Source organism: Coccomyxa subellipsoidea (assembly GCF_000258705.1).
Source record: "Coccomyxa subellipsoidea C-169, whole genome shotgun sequence".
NCBI classification, from domain to species: Eukaryota; Viridiplantae; Chlorophyta; class Trebouxiophyceae; family Coccomyxaceae; genus Coccomyxa; species Coccomyxa subellipsoidea.
Genome location: NW_005178037.1, coordinates 35,842 through 62,995, shown reverse-complemented (window position 1 = coordinate 62,995; position 27,154 = coordinate 35,842). Strand labels below are relative to the sequence as shown.

Below are 27,154 nucleotides of genomic sequence, written 5' to 3'. Positions count from 1 at the left end.
ATGCGTTGATGCCAGTATAGTACGGGCTAATCCCAATAACCAGGGGCAGCTGTATGCGTTGAAGTGTTCGAGCTCATTCCGCTTGTGTCTGCAGCGATGGCGCAAAGAATGGGCCGTCTACCAGCAGTAGTGGACTGGGGCCGACGACTCGCAGCACGCCAACCAGCAATGCTAGCCCTGGGGCAGCTTCCACATCTGAGGCAGCCACCAGCAGCAGTGCAGCATCCACCAGCGGCACAGCAGCCAGCACGAGCACCACCACTGCAGAAGGCTCCAGCAGGCTCCTCAAGTCCATGCAGGCTCCTATAGAAGCCGCGCAGGCAGAAGCCGCTGCGGCCCAAGCCAAGGCGCATGCGCAGGTGGGCATCCCCCTGTGCACCTTTGTCTCTCTGCCTTGCATGTGCCAAGTTGGCATGTGTCCTTCCGTGATGGGAGGCACGTACATTGACACACGCAATTTGCAGACAATGAATGGCACGTTCACTGGTGGTGATGTGGCTTTCATGCAGCTGATGTAACTCCTGCACATGTGATGAGATCATCACCGGCATGATGGCTGCTCTATTGACATTGCGCAGCAAGCTTGACTATCATGTCATGCCATTCTCTGGCGCAGTATCCCACAAATATAATAGTGCGCAAACCCTTTCTTGTCATTGTTGTCCAGGGGGAGATACCAGGGGAGGGAGGGCTGACGAGCGCGCTGTCGGCGGCGGGCAATGCGCTGTTCTTTGCTGCGCTGGGGGGCACGGCCTATTTTGGCTACTACACACTGCGCTACACCACGCCAGAGATGGAGCAGCTCATCAAGGAGCGGAAACAGCCCGAGCACGAGTTCCCAGGCAGATCGGTGCGCTCCCATGATTTTGTCTTGCGCCCAACGAAAGACAGTGAAACAGTTTTAAGTGAAGAAAGATGCAAGGCATACATTTAAGTGCGAGCGCCAAGTAGGCAGAAAGTGCTGCCTCGCGGTGATATGCAGTGCTAGTGACATACAGAATTTCTCCAGGTTGTAAATCCGCTCATTTAGCTGTGTCCCTCCTGCAAGGACAGCCTTTCTGAACAATGCAGGAGCAGCGGGCTGCTATCAATAGGATATGCGCTTGGTGTGGTATCTGCTGTAGAAAAGCAATCTGGTGGTGGTGAACGGTACTTTAAATGACCCTCGATTTTTATGCATGCGCGCAGCTGTGGATTCCGCTGATGTCATGGTATGTGGAGAATCGGCGCAGTTTGGAGGAGCAGGTCAAGAAGTACTCAGATCCGCCCTCGGAGCACCTGCTGCCAGACCTGCCGGCCCACGCCAGGTGAAACTCCCTGGCAGCTGCATGCCAAGCACATTTCCTTTTTTAACACTTCTGGCAAGTCTGGCAGCTCCAACAAGGCATGCACTGCGCTGAGGATTCCCATTCTTACCAGAAACTCATTCGTCCTCTGTGGTCGTTACTGACCTGGTTCACAACAGAGCAACAGAGCACTGAGGATGATTGTCAGAATTTGCTGTGTGAATTTCACCTTGAGGATTCACCAGCCCTGATGGATCTGCTGCTAAGGTGTCCCTTCACTGTATGGTGAAGCGTCACACAGGGGAGCTCATTTACCTGCTCCAAGCTCAATGATGACCTTGCTTTAGATTGCTTCGAACAAGTTTTGCACCGGAGCAATGCACAGCAGCAGTCAAGGCTCATGTTGGCGTTGTTCTTGATGCGGCAAATGAAAAGGCACACGCTGACTCAGCGGTGTGTGGTCATCTGCAGGCATGTGCGGACGCTGGTGCTGGACCTGGACGACACGCTGATACACAGCGACTGGACGCGCGGCCGCGGCTGGCGCACCTTCAAGCGCCCTGGAGCCGAAGATTTCCTGCGCCAGGCACGGGCCCCTGCTGCTCCGCGCTTGTTTATTTTGGCGCACACAGTCCCTGCCACCGCACTCGTCGCTGTGCTCTGCTTCAAGTCAACAGTCAGATCATCTCTGCACACTCTGCAGCTGCCATACCTGTTACTCCCCAAGATTGCATGGGAGCAATGGGCAAAAGCACATTGCTTGGCTGGAAGTACATTGGGTATGCGGGAGATGATCGGATGCCCTGTTGGCAACGAGTGATTTGGCAAAGCATGACTGTGCGCGCAGCAGTACAGAGCACTGGTCTACACGCAATGCGCATGGCCTAATCACCCCGCAATTTCACTAGAGCAGCAAGCCGTGCTGATGTTGGGGGCTGACGTGGCGCGGCTGTGCTGTACGGCCGGCAGATCGCGCGGAACCGTGAGCTGGTGTGGGTGACCTGGGGGTTTGGCCAGTCCTGCAGGGGCATCATATTGTGTTTATGGGGTCAGATGGAGAGGGCTGCAGAAAACAACATGCCCTGGCCTTTAATAGGCAGATGACCTGTAGAAGGAGTGAACATGCTGACGTGGCGCGGCTGTGTGCTGTGGTGCAGATGGCGCAGTACTATGAGCTGGTGGTGTACACGGACCAGCTGCCCACCTACGCAGACCCCATCCTGGACAGGCTCGACCCGCAGCGCTTCATCCAGTACCGCCTTTACCGCGACTCAACGCAGTACATCAACGGCAAGCACGTGAGAACTTGGCTTTTCCCTTCTGCGGCCCTGCACCCTATTTGATCAGATTTGCTCTGTCCCCTGGAGATGCTTGTCTTCTTGCTACTATCTGCCCTGGAAAAGACAGTGTTCCAGAATGATGTTGGGCTTGCGGCGTTGGTGGTCTCATCCAATGTCACACCACTGGCATAGGAGCGTTAAAATTGAGCTAGGGATGCACGGAAGTCTGACATAGCGTGTGCTAAAGGTCACCGCACAACAATGACAAGCAGTTCACGTATTCAACATGTGCGCACATGTGCACGCAGGTGCGCAACCTGAACTACCTGAACCGGGACCTGGACAAGGTTCTGCTCATCACTGCAAATGAGGACGCATACTCGCTCCAGGCAGACAACGCCATCAAGGTGTGCTCCTTATCCCTGCTTTTCTGTCTGCTCTGGACCTGCGCTAGCTCACGCTAATCTGCCTTGTCATAGGTCCTAAGGAAGTTCTGTTCCACCACTTGTTGGCACCACAATTGGCACCACAATACGCTTGTGGCCCTGTTAGAAAGGCATGCAAAAATATCTGCTGCTTGGGCTATGTCATCTCTCCATTGCGCTGATGTTCCGCATCCCTGATTAGCGGCTTCCTGCAAGGGTGCTGAAATCATGCTTCAGTGGTGTTTGACATTAGCCCTGGAGGCTGATGTCGTTTCTCGGTCGTCCTACTGTTACGCCACCCTTCCCAGCGGCATGCTGACATCTTTGTTGAGTGGCGCTGACATCACGGCCCGCTGACACGCGCGCAGCTGAAGCCGTGGAAGCTGGAGTCGGAGGACACGGCGCTGCTGGACCTGCTGCCGCTGCTGGAGCAGGTCTTCCGCACCAACGTCCCCGACGTGCGCGCGGTCGTGCGCAGCTTTGAGGGCGAGGACATTCCAAGCGCTTTCCGCGAGCGCATGCGCGCCCTGGCCGCCAAGAAGCAGTCCCAGCGCCCGGGCCTCTTCGCCGGCCTACGCCGCTAAAACGGCTGGGCCGGGCCTGTGCGCGCCGCCGAGATGGCCGGGCCAGGCCGGTCCGGGGTGCAAGTCTCTTCAAGAAGAGATGTTCTGGCGTGCGCGCGGCTGAGCAGGTGGGCCGGGGTTGTCGAGATCCGCGTGGGCTCTGGGTGTGGCAGGGCTCTTCAGCCGCCTGCGCCGCTGAGACGGCCGCGCCGCGGATCGGCCCGGCCACTGACTGGCTCGGTTGGCGCGCGCCGCGTGTTCGCGTCTCTTCTGCTCAGCGGGTGGCTCTTTGGTGGCCTTTGCGGCTGGGATAGCCGGGTTGGCGCGCATTGCTTTTCCGCAATTCCTGTGTTTGAACGGGAAATCTTCGGGTTTGTGTGCTGCCAATTGGCCGGTGTGCGTCAGAGACCTGGATCCCTGTTGCTCGCAGCAGAGACCTATCTTAAGATCTTCCCACACAGGATGTGTGAAGAGGAGCGTCCTGCGCTGCAGGGATTGCAGGGCGGCTGGGCGGGCAAATTTTGCACTTCTGTGTCTCTTTCAGGTATCAGCAGACTTTGCTAGGTCTTGCACTCTGTGCGCCAAGTCATGGTGGCCTTGGTAGCTGTTGCAAACTAGGAGCTGTAAAGTACTAGAATCATTATCGATACGTGATGTGAGGACTACTTCAAGGTTGCCTTGATGCAGTTATGGTGAGGACATGAGAGTGCAGATCGTTGCATATGCTCCTCAATCCGGTTCCTTCTGCGTAAGTGAGACAGCGTGGGCCATTTTTAGCATTTCCACGGGCAGGACATCAGCTATCTCGGTTGGACAAAACTGTGTCCATTTATAGTGTGCCAAGTTTGGTGCTTGTAAGGATACCTTACATAAACTGGTTACTAAACCTGACACCCCTCTCGAAATTTTCAGCAATCGCACAATTCGTGGTCAGCTCAGTTCATGCAAGATCGTCTGGTGCCAGCAGAACTTCTTATGCATGCGTGATTGGTTTTATCAAAAGTGTCGCTCATCTTGAAGCACTAGCGTCAACAGTAGGGCAGAGGTGTTTCTCACCCATCTGGTCCACAGAAGACAAAGCGATCCATTCAGAAACACATATATCGATGCAGAGTGGAAGACTACTCTTGCAAAGAGCGCTCCGTAACACAGGGTTGAGGCGCCAGCTAGTTGCAGTATGCAGAGTTGAGGAAGGCATTGCCCCTGCTTTCGTTGCTGGTTTTGATGCTTCAGCTTCGCATCAATGGAGTGGGAAGGAAGGGAGATGGAACGCATATCAGACCAGAACCTTCAGAGTCAATCCTTACTTGTCGAGCACGGTAAACGTGGAAGTAGGGTCCTTCGGGGAGAGCATCACAGGCACGCACTTCCTCCTTTGCAGGCGTTGTATCAGATAGAGAATGTTGATTATTCATCCCTATATCCATCAACTGCAGCCGAGGGGGGGTCATCATTGTACGAGCTTCACGAAAGGTTGAGCTGAGCCTCTGCGGACACAGAGGGTTCCATCGCCACCATTTCCAAGCAGGCAGGCGATGCCGTGGCGGAGGATGACGTCCTGTTTCAGATCGAGACTGACAAAGTGACCATCGATGTGCGAGCGCCACAGAGCGGCACTCTGGAAAGCGTCCTGGTAAGGCCTTTGGCTCACGCATGTCCTCCTGAGTGTCAGGACTTTCAATAGCTATTCCAGTCGCTGGACGTCCAAAGCCTTGAAACTGCAGGTTATCCAGCGCAGCACAGCGCAGCGCACTGTTGCACTCCTATACCTGTCAGAGCTGGGGTTTCACAAGCTGGGGTTTCAGCTGGCAATGCTTCACGGCGCAGGTCAAGGAGGAAGACACAGTGACAGTGGGACAGGTAGTTGCCAAGATTACTGTGGGGAGCGCAGAAGCAGGGGACACAGGGGCTAAGGATGAGTCTGCCACTGGCCCCTCCAGCGACCAGGCCGAAGCACTCGAAAAGGAGTCCCCTGTCAGCACAGGTATGCGCTTGCGCAGATTCTGATTTAGGAATTATGCATCTTTGCAAAGGTTGCGGATCAGCAGCTTTAGGAACGCTGGAAGGCTCTTCAATGTCAATATCAAGTGGAACTCATCAGGCCGTGCAGACATTCTTGGGTCCACCAGCTCCTCCTCGGTCCTTGGCTGTCTTGGGACTGTATGACTACAAATTCAGAAGAAAGAGGGCCGCACGCAAGTGTGCTGGACAAGCCTGAATAGGCAGAACATTACACGCAAGGTTGTGCTGGGAATGCGACCATGTCTAAAGTATCATTGTTGCTCTGCAGACAAGGCAGCAGAGGCCGCGAAGGAGGCGTCGAGCGTCAGCGGTGATGATGTCAGCACTGACACAAGCGCTGAGACGCAGCCGCCGCCGCACCGCCGGCCGAGCATAAAGTTCCCCACGCGGCGCACGCCAGAGGGCGTTGCCATCAGCAGCCTGTCGGCGGAAGAGCAGAAAAAGTGCGCCAGTTTTCTTGCTCGACCCCTAAAGTGTAGATGATTACAAATACCATCAGGTGGTATCTATTCTTTAGATGCTGTATAGATGCTCGATGACAAGGGCTGCAAGACCCTTTCAATGCTGGCGAACTTGCGCAAGAAAATGCCATCCTTGAAACCAAGGTGAAAGCAGGTCCAGAACCTATCATTGGGAGCCTCTCCCTGCCCTCCTCTAGCATTTGCCTGACTGTGCCTTCAATTCACATGCTGCTTCGGCATCCTGAGTATGCTGTGATCTGCTTTTCAGGTTCTTGGAAGCGCCCGAGGCGACAACTGCGCCGCAGCCGCAGGTGAAGCAGGCGCCGCAGAAGCAGGCGGCGACGTTCAGCACCGGGCCGTGGTACTCTGGGCGCGAGCGCGGCACAAAGCTGTCCCAGAGCCGCGTGCTGACAGAGCGGGAGATGGAAATGATTGAGCTGGGCGGCGCCTGAATGTTTTTCATATTATGGTCCATTGTGTCAGATTCTAATGCCGTAGATAACAGTTTACTAGCATTCCCTTAGATCGTCTGGGTACCAACAAACCCAGGCAAGATTTGGCAGTCATGGTTACAGCCCACAGGATACAGCCGGAGGAGCACTGCAGGAGTTAATTACCTGCACAACAAGGTCAATGGGGGACAGACTTCTTGTGGAAACAAAATACCGTACTGCACAAATTGCTTTTCTCTGCAGCTTGTCACACTCGATGGCAGGGTGTGTTGCTATGAAAGCAATGTTATTACTCTTGCAGAGGATGCACTGCCCAATGCAGCACCAATGTTCCTCTCTGCCCTTCCCACGCATACTGTCATATGACCCCATACTGCCAGTACTGTGCGCATTAAAGGCACTAGTGCGCATGGAAAGGCTCCATCAATTTTAGCAGCTCCATCCATTTCCTCTGCAATTGGGGAGACCTCCGAGAGCAACCTTGAGCTCAGGGCAGACTCCCTGATATGGATTCGTCCAAGAAAAGTGAGCAGGTGCCTCCGCTTTTGAAAATATGGCAAGTTGCCTGGTGAACAGACCCTCTTGGTGGCACCCGCCTGCGGACGTGCTTCTGGATGACCACGGCAGCGGCCGGCCGCCAGTGCCTTGGAGCATGTGAAGCCTTTCTGAGATCACCGCAACGCAGCAAGTATGTTCAATCACTCGCCAAACAATGCTTACAACAGTCAATGATGAACACAGGTATGCGCGAGCATGTGCCGATCCTATCAGCTGCATCACAAGCGCAGAGCCTCTGGCACTATGCAGTAAGTACCATATACGGTACTTACGATGGGCTGATGTGCCTGCCAGCAATGTACCATCCGTCAACAAGTATATATCACCAAGCACTTGATTGCCCTCTAGGCACCAGACTTGAAACTCTTCTCAAAGATAAACATATGCTGGCTTATCCAGAACAATCCTGGGAAAACACACAGCGTGGAACAGCAACTTGCTTGAAGCATGAGATCAGCAAACCGAGAGCGGCTGGTGCTCTGCACAATGGCGTTGATGTTCTGATCTGCCCATGGCACATTACATGCCTCTCCTCAGGACACATCAGCAATAGCAAACGTGATGGCTCTTCTTAGATCACAATGCGCATGAATGATCAACAGCCCAACACAACTGCGAGGGACAACAATCATGTAAAGCCCCCCTGGGTTATTCAAAACCCACGCTCGATATTCCAGCAGTTACCAGGGAGATCTGGCAGTGCTGCTCGTACAGGAATGCTATGTATACTGAGCGTCTGCAACCGCCGCAGTGAAGACCTGCGCGCCGCTGGAATGACCCCGTATTAGCTAGCAATAGTCATTACCCGCAGCCCATACTGTCGGATTTCATCTGCCTCAGACCAAGGCAACACCTGAGGAGTGTGCAGCAGGCTGTGCACCTGCCATCCTTACTCCATTGCTCCGCATCAAGCCCCACGCCAGCATGATCCACTCCAAGCGCTGCGCACACCGGCTGTTGCTGCGGCAGACCCTCCAGCGCCTAGTGAGTATCAGCGCTTGACGCAGCGTCCAGCGATGCCACCTCAGTTCAGGCAGCACCAGCTAGCCTCCTCTGCAGCGCCACCTCACCGCCACCTCAGCGTTGGGAGGTGCCAGCTCAGCTCCGGCAGCGCATGAGCGCGACGAGTGCAAGCGTAGCGCAGCCGAGCGTGCTGAGGCCCAGCGCGGCTGACGTGGCCTTCCATACCAACACCTGCTCCTCCGCATGCTCCCGCCTGCCCTTCTCTGCCCGCAGGTCCCCCTGCAGTCGGAACGATCACCCATAAGGAAGGGTACAGACCATGGCAAGCGCCCTGAGACAGACTGTGAAACCGTGCTGGCGTCATTTGTGCTGAATCCAGTTTTAATGCAACCGAGACAGCACTGGGAGCATGACGCACGAAGGTCCAAGCATGATGCACCAAATGGATGATTGGCCGGTACGGAGGCATGTGCAGTCAGGAAGGCCATGTCACCAGGACAACAAGCAAATACCGCAATTCAAGCTCATTTCCGATTGCAATTTCATACTGTATCAGCTGATGTTACATCAGTATGGACTAGCTGAGCTACCCGCAAGTTCTCGACAGTGTCCTCCAGTGCCTTGCGTGCGTCCTGGGCAGCATGCTCCCCGGTCTGCGGCTGCGCTGGCTTTGGCTTTTCCGGCTCGGCAGGCTTGCCGTTGGGCTTGGTCGCTTCCTTGTCAGCGGAGCCATCCTTGTCTGTAGAGCCGTCAGTCCTGGGAGAGGTCTGTGGGCTGGTGTCTTCCGATATGTTGTGCCCATTTGCTTCTTCTGCGTAAGACAGCAGACATTAACATGTCATTTAGCGCAAAACAGTGACGCTATCTGCACAGCTGTTTTTTTGTCTGTCCATACCTGGCACCCTAGGTCTCCGCTGCAGAGAACAAGTTGTGTCCTTCTGACGACCACATCTTGTCACATGACCTAGAATTCGTTATATAAACATCCATAATCTAATCTGTATTCGATATAACGACGTCAAATGCGATGAGTGCCCACGATGGCAAGCCTAGTATCTAGGACGTTTTGTCCCTTATGTATGTTGTCAGTGTTCCGGTCAGGAATGTAAAATTGCCACGGTTAGGTTTATTTCAAAAATGATTGCTCTCCACTCTATGAGCGACATCATCGTTCTTTCGCTCAGGATGAGCTTGTTCAATCCTTTTGCCGGTTGGACTGTGGGCAAGAGACCATCAATGTCACGGAGCATGCCTGTGGCGTTGATGTCTAGATTGGTTGTGACAGCTTCCTTGTACGAATGCGGTTCTCCGTTGGTTTGTGCCGCAGCAGTCTGTGGTCTGCTTGGCCCATTCGCTGCAGAACTGCCCTTCTTGGATCCCTTCTTTTTATGCGCCATGCCCCTCTATTAATTCGGCAATCGATGCAGAAAGGCAATGCTCTGTGCAAACAAGGTTTTCAAACAGGTTTAGCGCTGAGGGAAGCAGCGTTGAAGTGGAGGAAGTTGGAAGCTGGGCAGGCAACAACCACGGGCGGGGGGAACCCATTACAGCGGGGGGCCCCTGAGCAGAGTTCATTGCGAGGCCGCCGCCCTTGTTTTCTCAATTGCAAGTGCAGCAGGAGGCAGGACCAGCCCAGACAGCCAGTCGAGGGCCAGATCGTAATCATGGCGGTCGAGCTTGTCCAGGAGGTCAAGCTGTTTGGCAAGTGGTCCTTCGACGATGTGGAGGTGAGCACATTGCCATATTGAAGCAGCATGTTACAGATCGAGATGGAACAGCGTATTTGCGATAGGATATGCTAGTTTACACGAAATGCATATTGCCAGAAGTGTAGTAGGCGTCTGAAATGCTTGCAAGCCCAGTTGAGCAGGATAGCTCTTTTCGCTTTGGTGGGATTTGCAAACCGGATGCAGGCGTATATTGTTATGTCATTTTGGGCAATAAATCTCAGATAGCATGTCAACTTCGGATCCAGTGCATTTGCTACACGATTTCTGGGGTTGGCCAACCAAGATCGTGGAGAAAAGGATGCTGTAGGGGAGGCGTGCTCTTTGAGCTGCCTGTGCCTCTCCCATCATATTTGGTTAGCATCGCAGATATGATATAGTTCGGGGGACGTACTGATGTGCTGGATCTTCAATCAACGATGTTTGTGCGAGTTGTTCAGCACATCGTTGCTGCCTGCAGGTCAGCGACATGGCACTGGAAGATTACATCGCAGTCAAGCCCAAGACTGCGCGGTATGTGCCGCACACAGCCGGGCGGTACCAGAAGAAGCGCTTCAGAAAGGCGCAGTGCCCCATTGTAGAGCGGTGCGCAGCAGCCTTCCCCTGACAGATCGCATATGGTGCCCAGCAGGGGAAAACAGATGTAGTACTGTGGCTGCAGCATGCACCAGCCTGCTGACAGGACGGATCAAGCAACTGGGCCTCTAATTCTGCAGGATGATGCAAACCCGATACACTGAGGATTCTGGGGATATCAGAGTTGCTTCAGATCAGCCAGATGCATCCCTGATATGTGTACCCATGGCGGACACTTGCTTCATTGAGGAAATATTAGATCGGCATTAGAACAGTCAGACCATCCCTGATAAGTGAAAACACCGCAACATGCGCAACACCGCAACACGCTACACGATACTCCCTACACGCAACACGATATTGACTATGCTGACTGTGACGTGGTGCGACTGCAGGATCACCGACTCGCTGATGATGCACGGGCGCAACAACGGCAAGAAGCTGATGGCGGTGCGCATCATCAAGCACGCGTTTGAGATCGTCCACCTGCTCACCGACCAGAACCCCATCCAGGTCCTCGTCGATGCGGTCATCAACAGGCGTGCCCCTTTTCTCTCTTGCGCTGGATGTCTTCTGTTTGTCTCGCCTGCGTGCTTACTTCCTGGTAACTTTTATATATGGCAGCCTCATGCATCATGCCAGGCGGGTGGATTGCCATTGCATGCGGGCCATGATCACTTGTCCTTGCCGTCTGTGGGTGTACTTATGGCTTCCTTGCCACGTGTGTGGGACTATTAATCAGCAGCAGCCTTGCACCCCCAAGCCAGTTGCAGCAGGGCTTGACGAATTGACAGAGGACAGTTGCCCAGAACCGCATGCGATCTGACAATTCATGCATGGCCCATGAATACACTTTCACCCTCACGGAACCCTCTTTCAAATACCCGTCCTCTGACAGTCAAGGTTGTGTGGCTGCAGCGGCCCGCGTGAGGACGCAACCCGGATCGGCAGCGCGGGAGTGATCAGGCGGCAGGCGGTGGATATCTCCCCCCTGCGCCGCGTGAACCAGGCCATCTACCTGCTGACTACCGGCGCGCGCGAGAGCGCATTCCGCAACATCAAGACCATCTCCGAGTGCCTCGCCGACGAGCTCATCAACGCCGCCAAGGGCTCCTCCAACTCGTGCGCACCTCTTTTCCAACTCCCTCAACCCTCAAAGGATGCCCAAGGCGTCTTGGAATTTTGCTGTCTTGGAATTGCCTCTCATGTTTTACTTGCACAATCTCTCTCCTATTTCACCAGCCTGTGCGTGTTACAGCTCCTGCTCTGTGCCCTCCATGCCACTCTGGTGTCAGGAGGACCTCCGTGTGACCCTTGCATCGTTGGTACACCTCCGGAGCAGAACATGCTGCACTTCTAAAGTGCTGCTGCTAAAGAGCATGCAAGGATGATTTGGATGTTTCTGAAAGGAAGCAGCAGGGAAGTCATTTCATTGGTTCCAGAACTTCACTGTGTGCTTTCTTAAACTTTTGGGTTTGAGATCTACCTGAGCTGTTTCTGCGCTGCAGGTATGCCATCAAGAAGAAGGATGAGCTGGAGCGTGTGGCCAAGGCCAACCGCTGAGCAAAATGCACAGTGCTCATGCTGGCGTTTGCTGTACTAGAGTTGTGTGTGCTTTTTCTGCTGTGCACAGACCAGTGTTTGGCTGTGCTTGCTGCATGTTTCAATCACTCTCAAATAATTGCAGCAGAATTGAAGTGCATTTGATCATGTAGGTGTGAGACACCGTTCACTGTAATTCTGTGATATTTTCAGGGTGGTTTTATTATTGCATATGCAGATGCATGCGCACACGGCTCTTTACACCTAGAAAGCTTTGGGCCTCAACAGCACCAGCACATGGTACTCAGGAACTCTCTTCAGCTAATTGACAATGATTGCGTTTATAGATTTCGAGAACATCACGAATCAGTAAGATTATTCGCGTTTGCGTGGGAGTTGCGATCAAGTTCACTGCTCTTACAAGTTGTGTATACAACAAAAACTTATGCTCTCAAAAATGCAGCATTGCTCGTCAGCCCTCTATATTGCTGACACCATTTGGCAAAGCCTCAGCTATCAATGACCTCGCCAGTCTTCACCAGATACCTGACCTTCTTGCCGTCCTCCAAAATCCTGCATAGACAACCGGGACTCAGATCATTGGTAATAGGACAGCTAAAAATCTACATGCTGTGCAATCCCAGGCTCACGAGCGATCTTCATATGTGTAGTTTCCTGCACAACGCTGCGGCGCAGCCTGTATTTAGGCTTCCGGCGCAGCATAGAGGAGGCATTTGCTCATAAAGGAAACATTTCTCCGACCCCTTTAACAACTGAAGCAATGAAAGAAGCTTACTTGTGTCCCACGCGACTCCTGATCTGCTTCTCCTTGGAGTAGAGCATGACATTGGAGTGGTGGATGGGCGACTCTGTCTGCACAATCTGCCCCTTCTCATCCGCACCAGGCTTTGGCTGCACGGTTTTTTTCTGCAGGCAACACATAGAAGGTCACACATCCACAGATATGCAAAGCCAAGTCTAGTCCTCACATTGTTTGCAATAAAGTAATCTTGCGCAGTCTCAAGTCCCCAAACACATGTAGAGACAGGTGAGTTCAACTGCAGCTGGCTAGCTTCAGACATGTCTGTTTCTCTGCCATGTGCCAAAGTCCATGGCAGCTGCGTACCTTTACATTGGCACCCTCAACCACAATCTTCCCCTGCTTGGTCAAAACCTGCATGGCACCAAGATAGTCCCATCAGAATCAGACACAAGCACATCACCCACTGCCCCTGAAACTCTTCTGCAGCAGCCTCCCACAACCATGTTCTTGGCCATCGTGAGACTGAACAATGATGCCGACCCTCTCGTCATGATGATGACGTCGCTCGATAGCACGTCATCATCAGAATCATTTCCATTGCATCCACGGCGAGACAGAGGGATTGCACCTTTGTGACCTCTCCAATCGTCCCTTTGTCCCTGCCTGCAATGACCTGCACGGTGTCCCCCTTCTTCACATGCATGGGGATCCGCACAGGCTTCCCATTCTTGTTCAAGTCATAGTGCTCCCACTTCTTTCCAGGCCCCTGCATGAGACATATCCACATTAGCCCAGATTTGTACCAGAATTCCCTGATATTGACATGATCTGCAGAGTTGAACAAAGAACATCAGCCCTCTTGAAACACAGAGCAAGCAGGGTTGCATGGTAGGTGTAGGCAAGGAACTCACGAAGAGGCTTGCTGACGTTGGTAATCTACAGAGCGGCTGCACCTGTGCACAGCATTTAAGATGTGAAACTCATCAAGATACCATGCGCAATGGTGCTTGGAGAAAGATCCAACCGAACAGGCCTCCTTGTTTCCAGTGAGGAGTGCAGCGTCTATTCAGCAGCCTAACATGTCATACTGCAACCAGACCTCCACAAGAAAGCTTGGTTTCTGGAAGAAAGTCGATATTACTCATCAACATGGCCTCCAAACTAAAAACTCACCCTAGATGTCTGTGTGTGAGGGCATAGCCGGGTTCCTGCAAGGCTGCCTCGCGAGCCCAAAGTCTGCGTTCCCATGAAAGACGCCATGGTGTTTTCTGCTCGTCCAGAAAGCTGATCTAGGGCCTCTGCTTCTCCCTGCTTCGCTTCAAAGAAGACAGCGGCTGAGATAAGCCCACAAGAGGTTCACGGATTCCGGTGGCGTTCCATTCCCGCTTACTAACGCCAGGACGGCTCTCCATGCAGATCCAGGAGAAGCATTAGAGAAGGGCACTGATACATCTGAGAAATAGTCGTGAATATGTGTTTGTCGCAAGTACCGTAAAAGAGTGCAATCAAGTTGATGTTGTGAGATTAGAAAGCATAGGTTATGATCGATCACTCACCTCTTTGATCTATCTACTCGAGCAAAATCTTTTGCAGTTTGTCTTTGAATTACGGGAGAAGAATCAAAGAGTACATACACCATGGCAGAGAACGGCACAGCCGGCGTGGAACCCAAAGGGTTGCACATGAGCTTGGATGCCTTAATAAAGGAGAAGGGACCGGAAAAGAAAGGGAACCAAGGAAGGCATCGCAATGACGGATTTCAGAATGGTGCGCATCGAGGCAGGGGAGGCAGGGGAAGAGGGCCCTCCGATCAGGGAGGCAGAGGGCGTGGACGATTCCATGGCGTGCATCAACAGAACTGGCAGGTATGAGACTCGTCGATGCAGCTGCAGTTTTACACCGTTCCTTGGAACCAGCAGCTGACAGCATGACGAGCACTGGAGCTGATACCATTGCACAATTAGTATTGGGCTAGTGGGAACCAGAAGATCTCTGTTTGCGCAGGGACCACAGCCTGGAACACTCCCTTTTCCTCCCAATGCACAGCGCCTCGTGCGAGTGGACACCGGAGCAGAGATGGGCAACCCTGGGTCGGGGCCAGTGCTTCTACTCCCACCTGAATTCCTGGTGCGCCTACAACAGATTTTGAGTTCTGCTCTATTCTTTCCCACGTCCGCTTTGCAACACTTCAGACACCCCTTGGAAGGTTGCAAGCTAGCACGGTCCGTAGTGCCCAGTGACGTGACACCCCACACATGTGAATTCACCTCAGTTCCCAAGCATGTCAGCAAAGCCAAATGGGGGCTTTGGATTGTGTGCAGGCACAGGGAGGAGGCGCGGCGTTTGGGCAGCCAATGGGTTTTGGGCCAGGGCCCTCATTTGGGCAGGGCATGTTCCCAGGGCCGGCCAGGCGCGGACCCATGGGGCAACCCGCGGCGCCAGAGAGGCCGAAAGAGGTATATTTACAGCTCACTTAACGTGTCGAGGACTGCATTGCTCTCCATATTTATTTTAGGTAGATGGAAGCAGCTTTGCTGCAGTGGTCCATCCGCAGATCAGCCATTTGGTGCCATTGTAACCTCACATTTGCTGAGGGAAGCTCTTGCCCTGTACGGTGACCTGTGCCATGTGCAAGAAGACGTACTGCACAACATGAGCGCGTATGGCTGCTCAGCTTTATACTGCAGCGCAAAGTGGCCTTCGTTCCCTTAGATAGCTGAGAAGGGGTGAATGATATGCGCGCAGACGTGCTTCACGCGCGTGGAGTCGGGCGAGGTGGTGGTGAAGCTCAAGGGGGTGGAGATTGTGCGCGTGTCGGCCGCTGGTGACATCACCCTCGACACAGGCGGCAGCAAACGGGTGCGGTCTTCTACTGTGCGGTCTCTTGTGTTTGACTGTGTTTATTCTCTGATGCATCTTAGCTGCTGTGTACGGAATGGGTACAATTCGCTGGCCTGCACCAAGACTTACGAGACACTCATCCTTCCTCCATGGGAAAGAATAGAAAGAGCATCTTGAGCTCTCAGTTGTATGCGTGTTAGAAGCGATCAGTGAAAAATTTGTGTTCAAATCCAAGTTTGAATTTGTGTTTGAATTCAAGAGTGCGCGCGTGCAGCCGGAGGTGTTCAGGGCGCTGCAGGGGGCGCTGGGTGCGCTGGGCGTGCGGCTGACCGACCTGGGGAATGACCAGTGGAGCCTCTCAGACGGCCGCTCCCTTACACGTTTCCAAGACGGCGTTGTGCGTTTGCTCCCCTTCTGCAGTGTTAGTTTTACTTCCGATCATTGGCTTCTTTTGTTGTGCACCCCAGTAGACGATGTCAATACCAGTGAGGGGGCATGATTAAGCATCTCTTCTTGTGCTTTGTATTCAATGCGGCGGGTCAGCATCATTGGACACTTTTGTTTGCAGCCGTAGGTGAGGTGCTTATGCCGGTTAGAGAACATGTAAGAGGTGTGGGTGAGAGACTTAGTGGCTGGTGGTGCGCAGGTGCTGCCGGGCAAGGGAGCTGTGTCGGCGGCGCGCGCCAAGCTGCTGCAGGCGCACTACAAGACGCCCGGTGCTGCCTCCGCCGCTGCAGCCGCCACCGCAGCATCCAACGCCGCAGGTGAGACCATTTGCACCAGGAATCGCTCTTGCGCAGACGTAAATGTTATAACTCAGCACATGCACACCACAAACCTCACACTTGTGCATGGTCAGGCAGCAGATGCAGGTGCTGGACATCTTGTGCTATCTTGCCGGCTTTGCTATGCGCGTGCAGTGTGTTCCAAGGGAGGCATGCTGAAGTGTACTCCTTGCTTGTGTGCAGCGGCGGCAGCAGGCTTGATACCATCAGGACCGCCCGGCGTGCCGCCAGGTGCTCTCCCCTCCCAATGCCATCTTGCGCACTCCCTAGGATGAGAGCGCAAAAACTCCTCCCTACTCGCAGACTGAAGAGGTTGTTTGCATACATGCGCTGTGTCAATGTGTGATGAACCGCTGATGTCAGGCATCGACCTTTCCTTTCTTCTAGCTGCTTCTAAGACATGCATTGTGTTGCGTGGCACAGGGTTCAACAGCGCACCAAATAGATACGGCATGGGAACTTCAGAATACCAGGGGGATTGGCAGCAGGGTGATTACGCCAATGGCGGCCGGCCCGGCTCCGGCAAAACGCCGCCAAATGTGCGACGGCTACAGGCGCAGGGGCGATACAATCCTTACTGAATCAGTAATTCATCCCTGCCAGGGTGGCGACGTGAATATCTTTTCAGGGGCCATTTGCAGTAAAAAAGCAGAAAGCCCAAATTTCGTGTTCATGTGTGTGCCACAATGAACCATAGACTGGAATATCGCTCGATGGTGGTGTTGCTTATGATCTGCCATGAGAAGGGTCTGGCAGAGCAGGTTTAATGTCTTCTCACTAATCCAGACAGGATGTGTATTAACATGGCGCCACGTGCCGAAGGATCTGGGAGACAATTGTGGTCTACTGTGTCGACGGGAGGGTGAGGAGTATTAGCTAAAATTTGTTAGCTTATCAGAAATATTGGGTCCTTCAACGATTGGTGGAATGGCATGCCATTGTAAAATCGAAGAGTACTACAATAGTATCGTGATAAAAGTCACAACTGTCACACTGCAGTGCACTAGTGTTGCCTGAGCAGCATCATGGCTGGCTATCAAAGTCTTATCTAATCTGCTTGTGTAAGCTTCAAAGAAATGTGTGCTTTATGCAATGTGTGCAATGTGCCACACCATCCTGGAGAGCTCTGTTCTTGGCTTCCGATTGGTCATGACTCTTTTTAGCAAGCAAACTACACAACTGAATCGCATGCATCCGTTGATGCTGGAGTCTTCCAGCAAGGCTCTTTAAATCTAACGCTGCCTGCAGCCGCCCACTGAATCCTGGACTCGCTTCCAACTTCTGGCTGTGGACATCTTCATCCCTCATCAGTAATTCAAAGCACTGCTCACAGAGATACTGCCGCCGGCTGCGGTGCCTGTGACCTGCGGCAGTTTGCGTGCATTGTCTGGCTGCCCCATGACAACCTTCTCCCTTACCACTGTCACCGTGATGGTGGTAAGGTGACCTGCATGCCATACACCCACTCCTTCAGTATATTAGGAAACAGTACTCAAGAGCTATTTGGTACTGCGTCACCAGATTGCATGCATTAAGCCAGAACACTACTAGGATTGCCAGATTATTGACGGAGTGCAGGGACATGAGAAGTTTGCCACATGAAGATGGGCAGTGACAGACTGCCTGTAAGACCAATGAGCCTTAGGTGGCTCCCAACAGGCTCTTAAATATAAATATAATAAGTATGATCATCACAGGGGAGAGACGCACCTGTACCACCACAGGTGCCATAGTCTGGAACCAGTCTGTTGGCGGGGCTTGGCCCGTGTGCCGGCGCGGGTGCTGCAGCGGCATGGCGGACGGCTTCATCACGCCCTTGGCCACCGGTTCCTCCTGCAGTGCATGATGAACTATGTTGAATCCTCGTACTGACCCACTTTGTTCTTCTCCGGCCACTGTACCTCTAACAAAATAATGAAGCTGCAGAGGAGCAAAGTCTTTGCATCAGAATGCTAAGGGTGGAACAGCTCTACAAATCCCGTACCGCTACTGCATGCATGCCATGAGAGCTGGTATAGGAGCACACGCACCGGAAGCAATCACCATAGCTGAGGTACATGGAGCAGCGCGCCCAATGCATTCACCTCTCTCCGTCGAAGAGCCTCCGGGTCATTTTGTTCGCCGGGGATGAAGTGTGCATTGTCAGGAGACATACCATCTTCGTGCCCCAGGTAGCGCCAGAGCAACGACCTCACAATGTCCCTGTTTAGACCTTGGAGAGCTGCTCTTGTGGGTGGGAAAATCTCGATGTCTGCTGCTTGCAAAGGCCCAAAGGGTGTCAGTCTTCTCATGAGCTGGTCTTGCGGCTCGTTGGCGTACCGATTGTTCAGGCAAATCCTGCAGACCCAACCCGCTTCAGGATTGATTGCCTCTTCTCCAGCTGTAAAAAGGTGTGCATGTGAACAGGTTCTTAGAAGGGGGTCAAGTTTTGAAGACTGTACGTTCGGTCGTCGATGTCGGCGGTGATCTCGGTGAGAACATTTATGCCAGCGGTTGCATTATTCAGTGCTTGCGGTACGCTTCCCTGCTGCTGCTGAATCGCCAAAAGAACTCTCCTCGCTGGTCAGCACAACCACATAGTCAGAGCCCGTGGACTCCAAATAATGCGTAAGAGCGTTCGATGCGAACAAATATATGCATTTGCAATTATGCTGATTGCTTGTAAGGCACATGTCTCACCTTGATGATACTCCAAGAAGGTAACCCAAGATATCATTCTGTGCGGTGCAATAAGGCTGTGGTCCGCTGCACGAAATGGCAGCACATCAGTACCATCTGTGGTGAACAGCAGGCCCAACAAGCCGCTATGTTGTTCTTCAACAGGCCCATGAGTATGCATAGAGCAGGATACACATCATCGGCAAACAACAAATGGCGCTTACGAGGTACAAACTTCCATCTAGGAAAACTTCAGGTGCGGGAAGTCACCGCACTGAAAGATGTTCAGCAGGCGCCTGACATATCTGACCACCATCAAGTAGTGTTCGTCGTTCACAGACGGTTGAAGTCCCGGTTGCGGTGGATCGGCCACATCTGGGACCGCTTGGGGTTGGGGCGGAGGTTGTTGACCTAGAGCCTGCATAACCGCATCCATCGCTTGCGCTGCTGTGCCTGTATGTTGAAAGCGTTGCACTCTGAGAGGCTTGCGAAAGGAAGATCATTGGAGAACCTGGTGCAGATTGTCGAAGCCGCCACGTGGAAGTGGTGTACATCATGCAGGAAACGTTGGGCCTTTCTCGCTGCGAGTCTCGGACTAGCCACCTGCAGGACGAGGACGTGCACGTGGACGTGAAGCTTCTAGGGGTATTTAAAGAACAACTGTCCTTTACATAGCTTAAATCACCGTTAAAATTAATTAAAAGCATTCCTGCAGCTTTCTCAGCTGAGGAGGTACGCAGGTATTCGGAATACCTTGAAGGTTGACCATCGCCGTGCAGAGTCAAATGATTGGTATCTTATCAGCTTAGGGTATATAAATTGATCCCAATAATATGACAGCTGTATATCACTCCAGTGGTTCATGCAAAAAGCATCATTAGTGCTTTCAAACTCCTTAGACCATTGGAGAATTCTTCGAAGGTCCTAGAGAAATCATGCCGCCATCAACTTTGCCCGGCGATGGGATCCCACCAAGAGTCTCACTGCCTGCAGCTGCCTAAGTTAGGTGCAGCTGCTTGCTCCTCCCACCTCAAATAATGCAGCTGTACTAGTATGCTATCCTGCCTAGCGGGTCAAATGAGTCCATTGCACCCCAAGCACATGATGGTCCCACACAGCCGTTGCCAGCAGCAGCGTACGCTTTTCAATGGCAGTGTGCGCCCATTTGTCTGGCTGCCACATCACAAGCTACAAAGGGACATCTCCATCCCTTATCGGTAATTCAAAACACTGCTCACAGAGATATTGCCGCCGGCTGCGGTTTCTGCGACCTGCGGCAGTTTGCGCGCATTGTCTGGCTGCCCCATCACAACCTTCTCCTTTACCACCATCACCTGCATGCCACACACTCACTCCTTCAGTATATCTATCAGACCACCCTCAGTCCCTCTCCCCTTCCTATTGAGCAGGAAGTCCACGGGAATCAGACCAGATGGCACATGCATATGGCCAGATCTGACACATAGTAACACATTGACGGATGAGTGGCAGGAAACAAGGAGAGCAAAGAGGATACACCACTAGCGCAACAGCAAGGTACTTTGCGCCATGTAGCTGCCATACGATGACAAGCAATGAGTCAGCGCTGACCTTGCCGGGGGCTGCACCGGGGATTTTCTTCAGGTTGGCAACCCTTGTCTTGACGACCTGTACTTTTCCTTCCTCCCGCGCCTTGGAATAGAAGGCCGCCAGGTCAGCTGCAAAGCTGATGTCCTCATCCGTGGCGGAGCTGCGAATACGCCGCACAGCCCAAATCTGAGGTTGCTCCACATCTTTGCATCTTTGCAAGGTCCTTCTCATGGAGTCTTTTCATTGCTGAGCACGTGTAGTTGAGCAATGGAGGCAATACTGTGACATCTGACAGCAGTCTTCAGAATTAAAGGCACCACGTAGATTGCCTCTTGCTGTTTTGTGCTCTTTGAATTGTCTTGTAGCATTGCAGGAGCAGTTTGCCACCGACATGGTCCATGTTGGTGGCAAATACCTCAGTAAGAGCCAAACACCGTGAAATGGACAAATCAGCAGGAAGAAAATGGCATGCAGTGCGCACCTGCCGGCAGGCACTCGCAGGACGGTGTGCGAGCCGGGGAAGCCGCGCGCATGGAACCAAAGGTCTGATTTGGCCGCCACCTCGTGGCTTAGCCGATCGTTCTCCTTGTTGTTGCGCCCCACCAGCACCTGGCGCACCCAGTCAACAACTCAGCCTCCAACAGCTGGGCACAGCAGGACGCGCTATTGCCTTGTCATCACACAAGCCCCTTGATTGAAGAGCTGTATAAGAAAAGAGATTGCATTAAAGGGTGTGATGTCGGCAGGTATAAAGTAGACGGGCAGCAACCGCACCGGAAGGGCAAGGACGCCGCTGTCCCGGATCGGCACGTGCATTTCAGTTCAGGACCAAGAGGACCCTCTGTCAGCGAGATGTGCTTCCTCAGAGTGTTGAGCAAAGGTAAGACTGTCAATAAGGCTAAGACTGCCGTCAGTTGTGACAGCGGCGCACCTGCAGTCCCCCCGGAGTGGTGAAGCGCCGGAACTCTCTCCGCTCCTGCGCATCTCTCAGCCGCCGCGCCGCCTTGGCCGCCCGTGCGGCGCTGCGAGCCGCCAACGCCGCGTCGGCCGACGGCTTCATCACACCCATGGCCACCAGCTCCTCCTGCACCGCATCAGGACCCTTGAGTGCAGCACACAACCGCAATATTTGTACCGGGTCGTCTGTGAGTGAAGAGACACCGATCCACCACATGCAAAGTATGTAATTTTTTATTGTAAGGAATGACGGATTCGTTATTCTGCAGCGTGTTGCAAGATTGGCATCCATGAGCACTTGATCATGTCCTGATGATTGCCCGGTCGCCGCACAAATATTCCACTTCGCCAGATGATTATAAGGGGTCTGGCGTCGTATGCGTCAGGGACGAGTCACCTGGATGCCTTTGAGGACGTCCAGAGCTCCGGCCTCATGAGGGTCCACCATGTCCAGCTGCGCGTCGATATCATGCAGGTGCTCCAGCTGCGCATTCGCCTCCTGCTCGCAAGCATCACACATCAAATCAGCACCAGCAAATACCCCGAATTTGTCCAAAACCAGACATGCAGATCGGCGTGTCCTGTCATTAGATGATATGTCAAAAGCTGTGAGGGTGCTTCACAGATGTGTGTTGCCGGCGCCGTTTTGTCATGCCCTGCGCATGTTCCTGAGGGCAAAATAACAAGATTTCCGACAGACTCAGTGACCTGGTGATTTCAGGAGGGTTTAGGTACTAGTGATGCACGACATCCTCCGTCAGAACACCATGATTGGTCAAAGGAAAGGGTGGCCCACCTCGAGGATGGGAGCGATGGCTTGGCCGGTGCGCCCCTGCTTGCGCGCAACCCGGTACAGAGCCGCCGCGGTCTCCGCCGGGGGGACCGCCCGATCCAACGCTATCGTCACCCTCTCACCAGTCTCCCAGTCATCCACCTGCCAAGGTATTTGAGACGCTTGAGAGCTTGGTCGGAAATTGTGACACATCAAGGCATCATCCCAAGTTATCATTATGCCCTTCAAGCTATCATCATGAAGAAAAGGCAGCTCTTCCAGGCAGCAGCCAGTATCTCCCTCAAGTGGCACTGCCCTTGCACAAATAGCACATGCTGCTGTACTTCTATCCCTTGATCAAAGCCCTGCTGCTTGGGTGCACGTAATGGTACTTCTGCCCACGGCCTGTCTCTCAAGAGGTTGGGTGCCTCCACAACAAAGCCAGGCCGGTCCTTCCATTCCTGCCTTTCATAACAGGCGCCTTCATGGTCAGCAGGTCAAGCACACCTGGCTGTGCAGTCATTATTACATAATCCTAGTTTTGATTCCACGACCCCTGAAAACCCTGAGGGGCCCCCCACCTCCACGCTGGTGTCCCCTTGGCGGCAGAGGTGCAGGTTGGCGGTGAGCAGGTCGGCCGTTCGGCGCGTTGCCTCCGCGTCGGCCTCCGCCGCCTGCTGCCGCTGCAGGTTGGCCAGCTTGGCGCTGAGCCGCTTTATGCCGGATAGGACCGCGCGTGACAGCCGCCCCGACCGCTGCTCAAACGAGCTCTGGTCCTGCAAGAGATTGCACCACTTGAAGGTATTCAATCACTGCCGGGCTCAGTGCACCGCTGCCGCCGGGCACTGACAGCCGCACCGACTGCTGCTCAAACAACCTCTGGTCATGCAAGAAAGTCAAGGTATCTCAGTCGGTGCCAGGCTCAGTGCATCGCAGCCGTGGGGCATTGAGAGCTGCCTCACAGCTGCTCATAAGAGCTCTAATCCAACGGCGAGGAAACACTGATGAGGCCGGCAGGTGCTGCCAAGAGGGAAATGGGAAGCAGCAGTTTGTGGTCGTGGTACAGAAGGTCAGGCATCAGAACAAGTCACATCCAAAGACCAAGGGACACTTAGACAAGCCCTGCTTCTTGAAAAACCTGCGCTTGAATGGTGATTCTGGCAGGTCCATAGGGAGCAGTGCCCATACGTGCATTTTAGGGAGAGACTGCCACAACGTGCGACAACGACACAGTTGCCGGGTGTTATCCAAGAGGGTCGTATCGACCAAGCACCTGGCTGCTGCGCAGGGCGCCATTCACAAGCGCGTGCACGCTGTCAAGCGACTGCGATCCAGCGCCCAGCACAGAGATGCGGCCTGATGTCGGGTCCCTGGCAGGCTGGAACCGGCCGAGCGCAAGTGTCTTGAGCCACGCGCACCACTGCTTAAACAGCGCCTCCCATTCAGCGTCCTCCAATTCTCGCGGCAGAAGCTCCCAGTCCACGTCCGCTGCTTCACACAGCTCTGCCGCTAGGCCGGGGCCTATGCCCTGCCGCATGCAAACTAGGCCGTTCACATGCAATATCTTGCATCAAATCCAAATCACAGGCACACATGAGCACGAGCATGAGGGAGTGTTCAGAACTGCAGGAAGGTCTGAGGCATTTGAGTTTGCTTGTGTGAGCAGTATGTTGCAATGTTAACCACAACACATTCGTCCTGCTCTCTGACAGGTGGAAAACAATATGGACTTGAAAATGCTGAGGGTAGCACAAGGGGCACAAGTTCCATGTGCGTGCAGCCAAAGCAAGAGTTTCCCACCTGGTAGGCGCGCACAAGGGCCTGCGCAATCGTGGCGCCATGTGCGCCCTTTCTGGGCGCCGGCGAATCCTCGAGCAGGGTGGCGGCTCCGGTGATGTTGGCGCGCCAGGAGTTCAGCGCCTCTGACACGCTCGGCTGCAGCCCCTGGGTGGTAGGAGGCAGCGTGTAATGGCCCAGCACCTGAACAGGCAACCAGTGATTACATTGTTAACCACATTCTCTTTTCGCGTTCTGAGACTCTGGGCCTCACACGGGGTTCATGAGTTCCATCTTTCTTTCTTAAGCTGCGCCCTGGACAATTTAACCACAGAGCTGCAAGTGAGGCAGTACCACACGCTCTGCTCGACAATCCGCACCCACACTCTGACCTGAGGGCAACCTGGTGTGGATATACTAATGTGCGGATATAGTAATTGTCATTTTTTTCCAAGCTCTTCCTACAAGGTAGAGGCAAGGTGCGTGTACAGACAAGCTGCATGTAAGGGCTGCAAAACTAAGATATCACGTCATGAGAACACATGTCTCACCTGCAGCTGCCGTTCTGATGACTGCAGCGCGCCAACCTGGTGCCCAGCCGCCAGGATCGGCAGGCCTAAGAACTTCTCGGCACGGTCCGCCTTTGTATCTGTCAACACCACGTTGCTGTACCTGGATTAAAGGAAAAAGATATTTCAGCACACAGATATCCTTGCCAGAATTTTCATATTAGCGATTGAAAGCACAGAAGTCTGTAAGCTCAAAAGGTCTCTACTTGCAAATGGCAGACCGGAAACCAAAAGCAGTACTTTTGGCTCTGCAATGCCCCTACAAGGCCTTCCGACATGCATTCAGCTGCAAGCAGGTGGCTGCATGTGCGTGCACCTGCCCTGCACCTCCGCGTAAACGTGGCGAGTCGCGTCCTCAAAGATGCGCGGCCCAAAGGTCAGCTTCACTACGCGCTCCCATGCGCGAGGGATCTCCGCATCCAGCAGAATCAACCCCTTCAGCTCAGCTGCATGACAGCCACATAGCACATGTGAGGCAGCGACTGGTGATCAGCAAGCACTGTGGTCCAGATCAGACAATAGCAGCAGCAAAATGTACGCAATCATGCAAGCACTGTAGTGAAAGTCTCCACGGATACCGCTCATCTCTGTGAATACCATATTTGACAGAGTGGCCTCCGTGGCAGCTATTCAGTGCATGGCTTTTTCAAGGTAGGAATCGAACAGGAAAGGAGAGGGGCACCATATGGGAATCTAGCCTGACAAAGGAGGCATGGCGGACTGCTCACCGGCCATCTGTGCGCCGAAAGAGAACGCCTCTGCAGCCGCCCCGCGCTCGGGAGCCGGCCCCATTGTGATGCGCGCGGCTCCCTGGGGGTCCCAGCACAGCCACAGCCAGCCCTGGGCCATGCCCCCATCCATCACCCCAGACAGCTCACCTGGCAGGCACCACAATACAACTCATGGTCCGCCAGTGAGCCCAGCGGGTGACGAGGAGATAGCTCCAAGCACTTTCCTGGGGCTCTTCATGCATTTTGAAAGAGACCACATCTGCCTGATGTCGTAACAGAAGCTGAAGAGCCATGCAGGGAAGGTCTGGTCTTTGAGACTCCCACTGACTGATCCAGGGCACAGAGGAGCAAATCAACGGGGTGTTTCTGAAGGCATAACAACGAGGAGCAAACTTGCGTTCAATGCACAGGTCAATGCACCTCTGTCGCTGCCGGGAGGTGATCTCATCCAGGGCCAGGGCAGCCTGTCATGCTGCGTATCCGTGAAAGGGTCTATGAAGGGGTCTCCAGGTGTATCAAGTGGCTCATCAGTGCGATCATCCCCCTCTGACTCAGGTGAAGCTGACAGGCTGACCGCCGCCGAAGTTCTCAGCCGCAGACACACCGTGTGCTCATCCGCCTGAACCACCTGAGCAAACACACCAGCTTGAAGACATTGGTGGCTGCCTGAATATCTGAGAGCCCATGCATCATGGTCATATCTGCACTATTGCCTTGTGAGCATGGCCTTGGCAAGGCATGCGCTGCCGTTGCAGCGTTATGCACAGCAATACGCATGTGCATGGTGTCCATGGCATTCCTGTATGTCTCCCTGCCGACATGTGTGATTCTTTGGAACCCGTTGCAAGGCCATCAAGAACGATACTTTCATGCTGACGCATTCTCTTGAGCTTGAAGAAGGATTCAAAAGATCACCTGGTCCACCTTGGCCGGCAGCCAGCGCTGGCGCAGCTCCCAAGTGCAGGCAGCCAAGAGGGTAAAGTCACAGGTGACCGCCACTTTAGGCCGGGACGTGCTTGCAGTACTGCTGCTGCTCGCCCTGTCAGCTGCTGTGCTGTTCTCTGCAGGGAAATCGTGCGCAGAGGCGCCTGAGCCGTTCCCTGCTAGCAAGCCATGAAATTGCTCAGGATTGCTTGGGAACCTGCCTCACATGGAGCACGCATGGCAGGACAGCTCACCAGCAGCCATGCACGGAAGGAAGCTAGCACTGCTGATGAGCTCAGGTCAAGCGGTATCAAGAGGCTTTGTGCCGCCAAAGGCGAGATATCCACACAGGCACCTCGGATTAAATCTGGACTTGCTCGCTTGCGTGGCCATGCAAAATGGTTCCAGCATGTGAGCAATCTTGAATGGTATTGTACCTGAAGAGATGTCATCCCTGTTGTCGAGGTTAGACTCTTCTTCCGTGCTGTCAGATGCGGAAATATGGGCTGGCTGTGCACTGGCACAAAGGCTGCTGCTGGCAAAGCTCCTTTGGAAGCAGCTGTGGGTGGAGGACGGGGCCCACCGCAACTCTGTTGTTCGCAGCGCCTGGATAGGATCAAACTCCTCAGTATCGAGACACAGATAGAGGCGAAGCATACGGCAGTATGCACAAAGAAAACAAAAAAGGTACCTGTGTACACGTTCTGACGCTCCTGCGTCCTCCTGAAACCTCTTGAACTTTTCTTGGTAGAATTACAAAGGATTTCACGTTCCCTTGCGCGTCTTTGCGTGCTCCTCGAGACCTCAAGAGGGCGCACAGCCGCAGCGATCTCCTATAACACATTACATTGCCAGGTGTCTGTAAGTCGAGCATGCCGGGATGTCAGCAAGCTGATCTACAATCTTGCAACTCCTCATCATTGCTTTACTTGGGAAGGAGAGTTAGACTTCTGC

The 27,154-nt window shown here is 53.6% G+C and overlaps 7 protein-coding genes across 7 annotated transcripts; 4 read left to right on the top strand and 3 right to left on the bottom strand.

Moving 5' to 3' along the window:
• Positions 1-1,203: 1,203 nt before the first annotated feature.
• Positions 1,204-3,843, top strand: COCSUDRAFT_53134 (MPT family transporter: inner membrane translocase Tim50; the record flags this gene model as incomplete). The annotated part of the gene is made up of 5 exons (XM_005648320.1): positions 1,204-1,307; positions 1,758-1,872; positions 2,444-2,584; positions 2,875-2,973; positions 3,360-3,843. The coding sequence occupies 5 exons, from the start codon at positions 1,204-1,206 to the stop codon at positions 3,573-3,575; spliced, it is 675 nt and encodes a 224-aa protein (XP_005648377.1). The 3' UTR covers positions 3,576-3,843.
• Positions 3,844-4,885: 1,042 nt separating this feature from the next.
• On the top strand, positions 4,886-6,614 carry COCSUDRAFT_47023 (hypothetical protein). The gene is made up of 5 exons (XM_005648319.1): positions 4,886-4,913; positions 5,054-5,187; positions 5,382-5,538; positions 5,845-6,019; positions 6,306-6,614. Exons 3-4 carry the CDS (start codon positions 5,470-5,472, stop codon positions 5,950-5,952), a joined length of 177 nt encoding a protein of 58 aa, XP_005648376.1. The 5' UTR covers positions 4,886-4,913; positions 5,054-5,187; positions 5,382-5,469; the 3' UTR covers positions 5,953-6,019; positions 6,306-6,614.
• Positions 6,615-7,946: 1,332 nt separating this feature from the next.
• On the bottom strand, positions 7,947-9,466 carry COCSUDRAFT_53133 (hypothetical protein). Its single transcript, XM_005648318.1, has 3 exons — positions 9,263-9,466; positions 8,601-8,821; positions 7,947-8,289 (listed from the first exon to the last, which is right to left on the bottom strand). Exons 1-3 carry the CDS (start codon positions 9,405-9,407, stop codon positions 8,146-8,148), a joined length of 510 nt encoding a protein of 169 aa, XP_005648375.1. The 5' UTR covers positions 9,408-9,466; the 3' UTR covers positions 7,947-8,145.
• A 161-nt stretch (positions 9,467-9,627) lies between these two features.
• COCSUDRAFT_28475 (ribosomal protein S5 component of cytosolic 80S ribosome and 40S small subunit) lies at positions 9,628-12,066 on the top strand. Its single transcript, XM_005648317.1, has 5 exons — positions 9,628-9,737; positions 10,198-10,322; positions 10,709-10,852; positions 11,232-11,435; positions 11,822-12,066. Exons 1-5 carry the CDS (start codon positions 9,675-9,677, stop codon positions 11,874-11,876), a joined length of 591 nt encoding a protein of 196 aa, XP_005648374.1. The 5' UTR covers positions 9,628-9,674; the 3' UTR covers positions 11,877-12,066.
• A 298-nt stretch (positions 12,067-12,364) lies between these two features.
• Positions 12,365-13,390, bottom strand: COCSUDRAFT_62361 (ribosomal protein L24; the record flags this gene model as incomplete). The annotated part of the gene is made up of 4 exons (XM_005648316.1): positions 12,365-12,428; positions 12,652-12,782; positions 12,982-13,029; positions 13,247-13,390. 4 exons carry the CDS (start codon positions 13,388-13,390, stop codon positions 12,365-12,367), a joined length of 387 nt encoding a protein of 128 aa, XP_005648373.1.
• Positions 13,391-14,225: 835 nt separating this feature from the next.
• Positions 14,226-17,204, top strand: COCSUDRAFT_65610 (hypothetical protein). The gene is made up of 8 exons (XM_005648315.1): positions 14,226-14,483; positions 14,623-14,745; positions 14,940-15,074; positions 15,364-15,477; positions 15,734-15,856; positions 16,106-16,223; positions 16,428-16,475; positions 16,668-17,204. Exons 1-8 carry the CDS (start codon positions 14,256-14,258, stop codon positions 16,823-16,825), a joined length of 1,047 nt encoding a protein of 348 aa, XP_005648372.1. The 5' UTR covers positions 14,226-14,255; the 3' UTR covers positions 16,826-17,204.
• Positions 17,205-17,218: 14 nt separating this feature from the next.
• Positions 17,219-26,464, bottom strand: COCSUDRAFT_47019 (DUF814-domain-containing protein; the record flags this gene model as incomplete). Its single annotated transcript, XM_005648314.1, has 17 exons — positions 17,219-17,691; positions 17,955-18,077; positions 20,141-20,236; positions 20,493-20,631; positions 20,953-21,080; positions 21,403-21,555; positions 21,826-21,927; positions 22,225-22,362; positions 22,782-22,976; positions 23,474-23,728; positions 24,001-24,180; positions 24,528-24,648; positions 24,862-24,991; positions 25,274-25,423; positions 25,697-25,904; positions 26,192-26,376; positions 26,455-26,464. The coding sequence occupies 17 exons, from the start codon at positions 26,462-26,464 to the stop codon at positions 17,668-17,670; spliced, it is 2,337 nt and encodes a 778-aa protein (XP_005648371.1). The 3' UTR covers positions 17,219-17,667.
• Between the last annotated feature and the right edge of the window lie 690 nt (positions 26,465-27,154).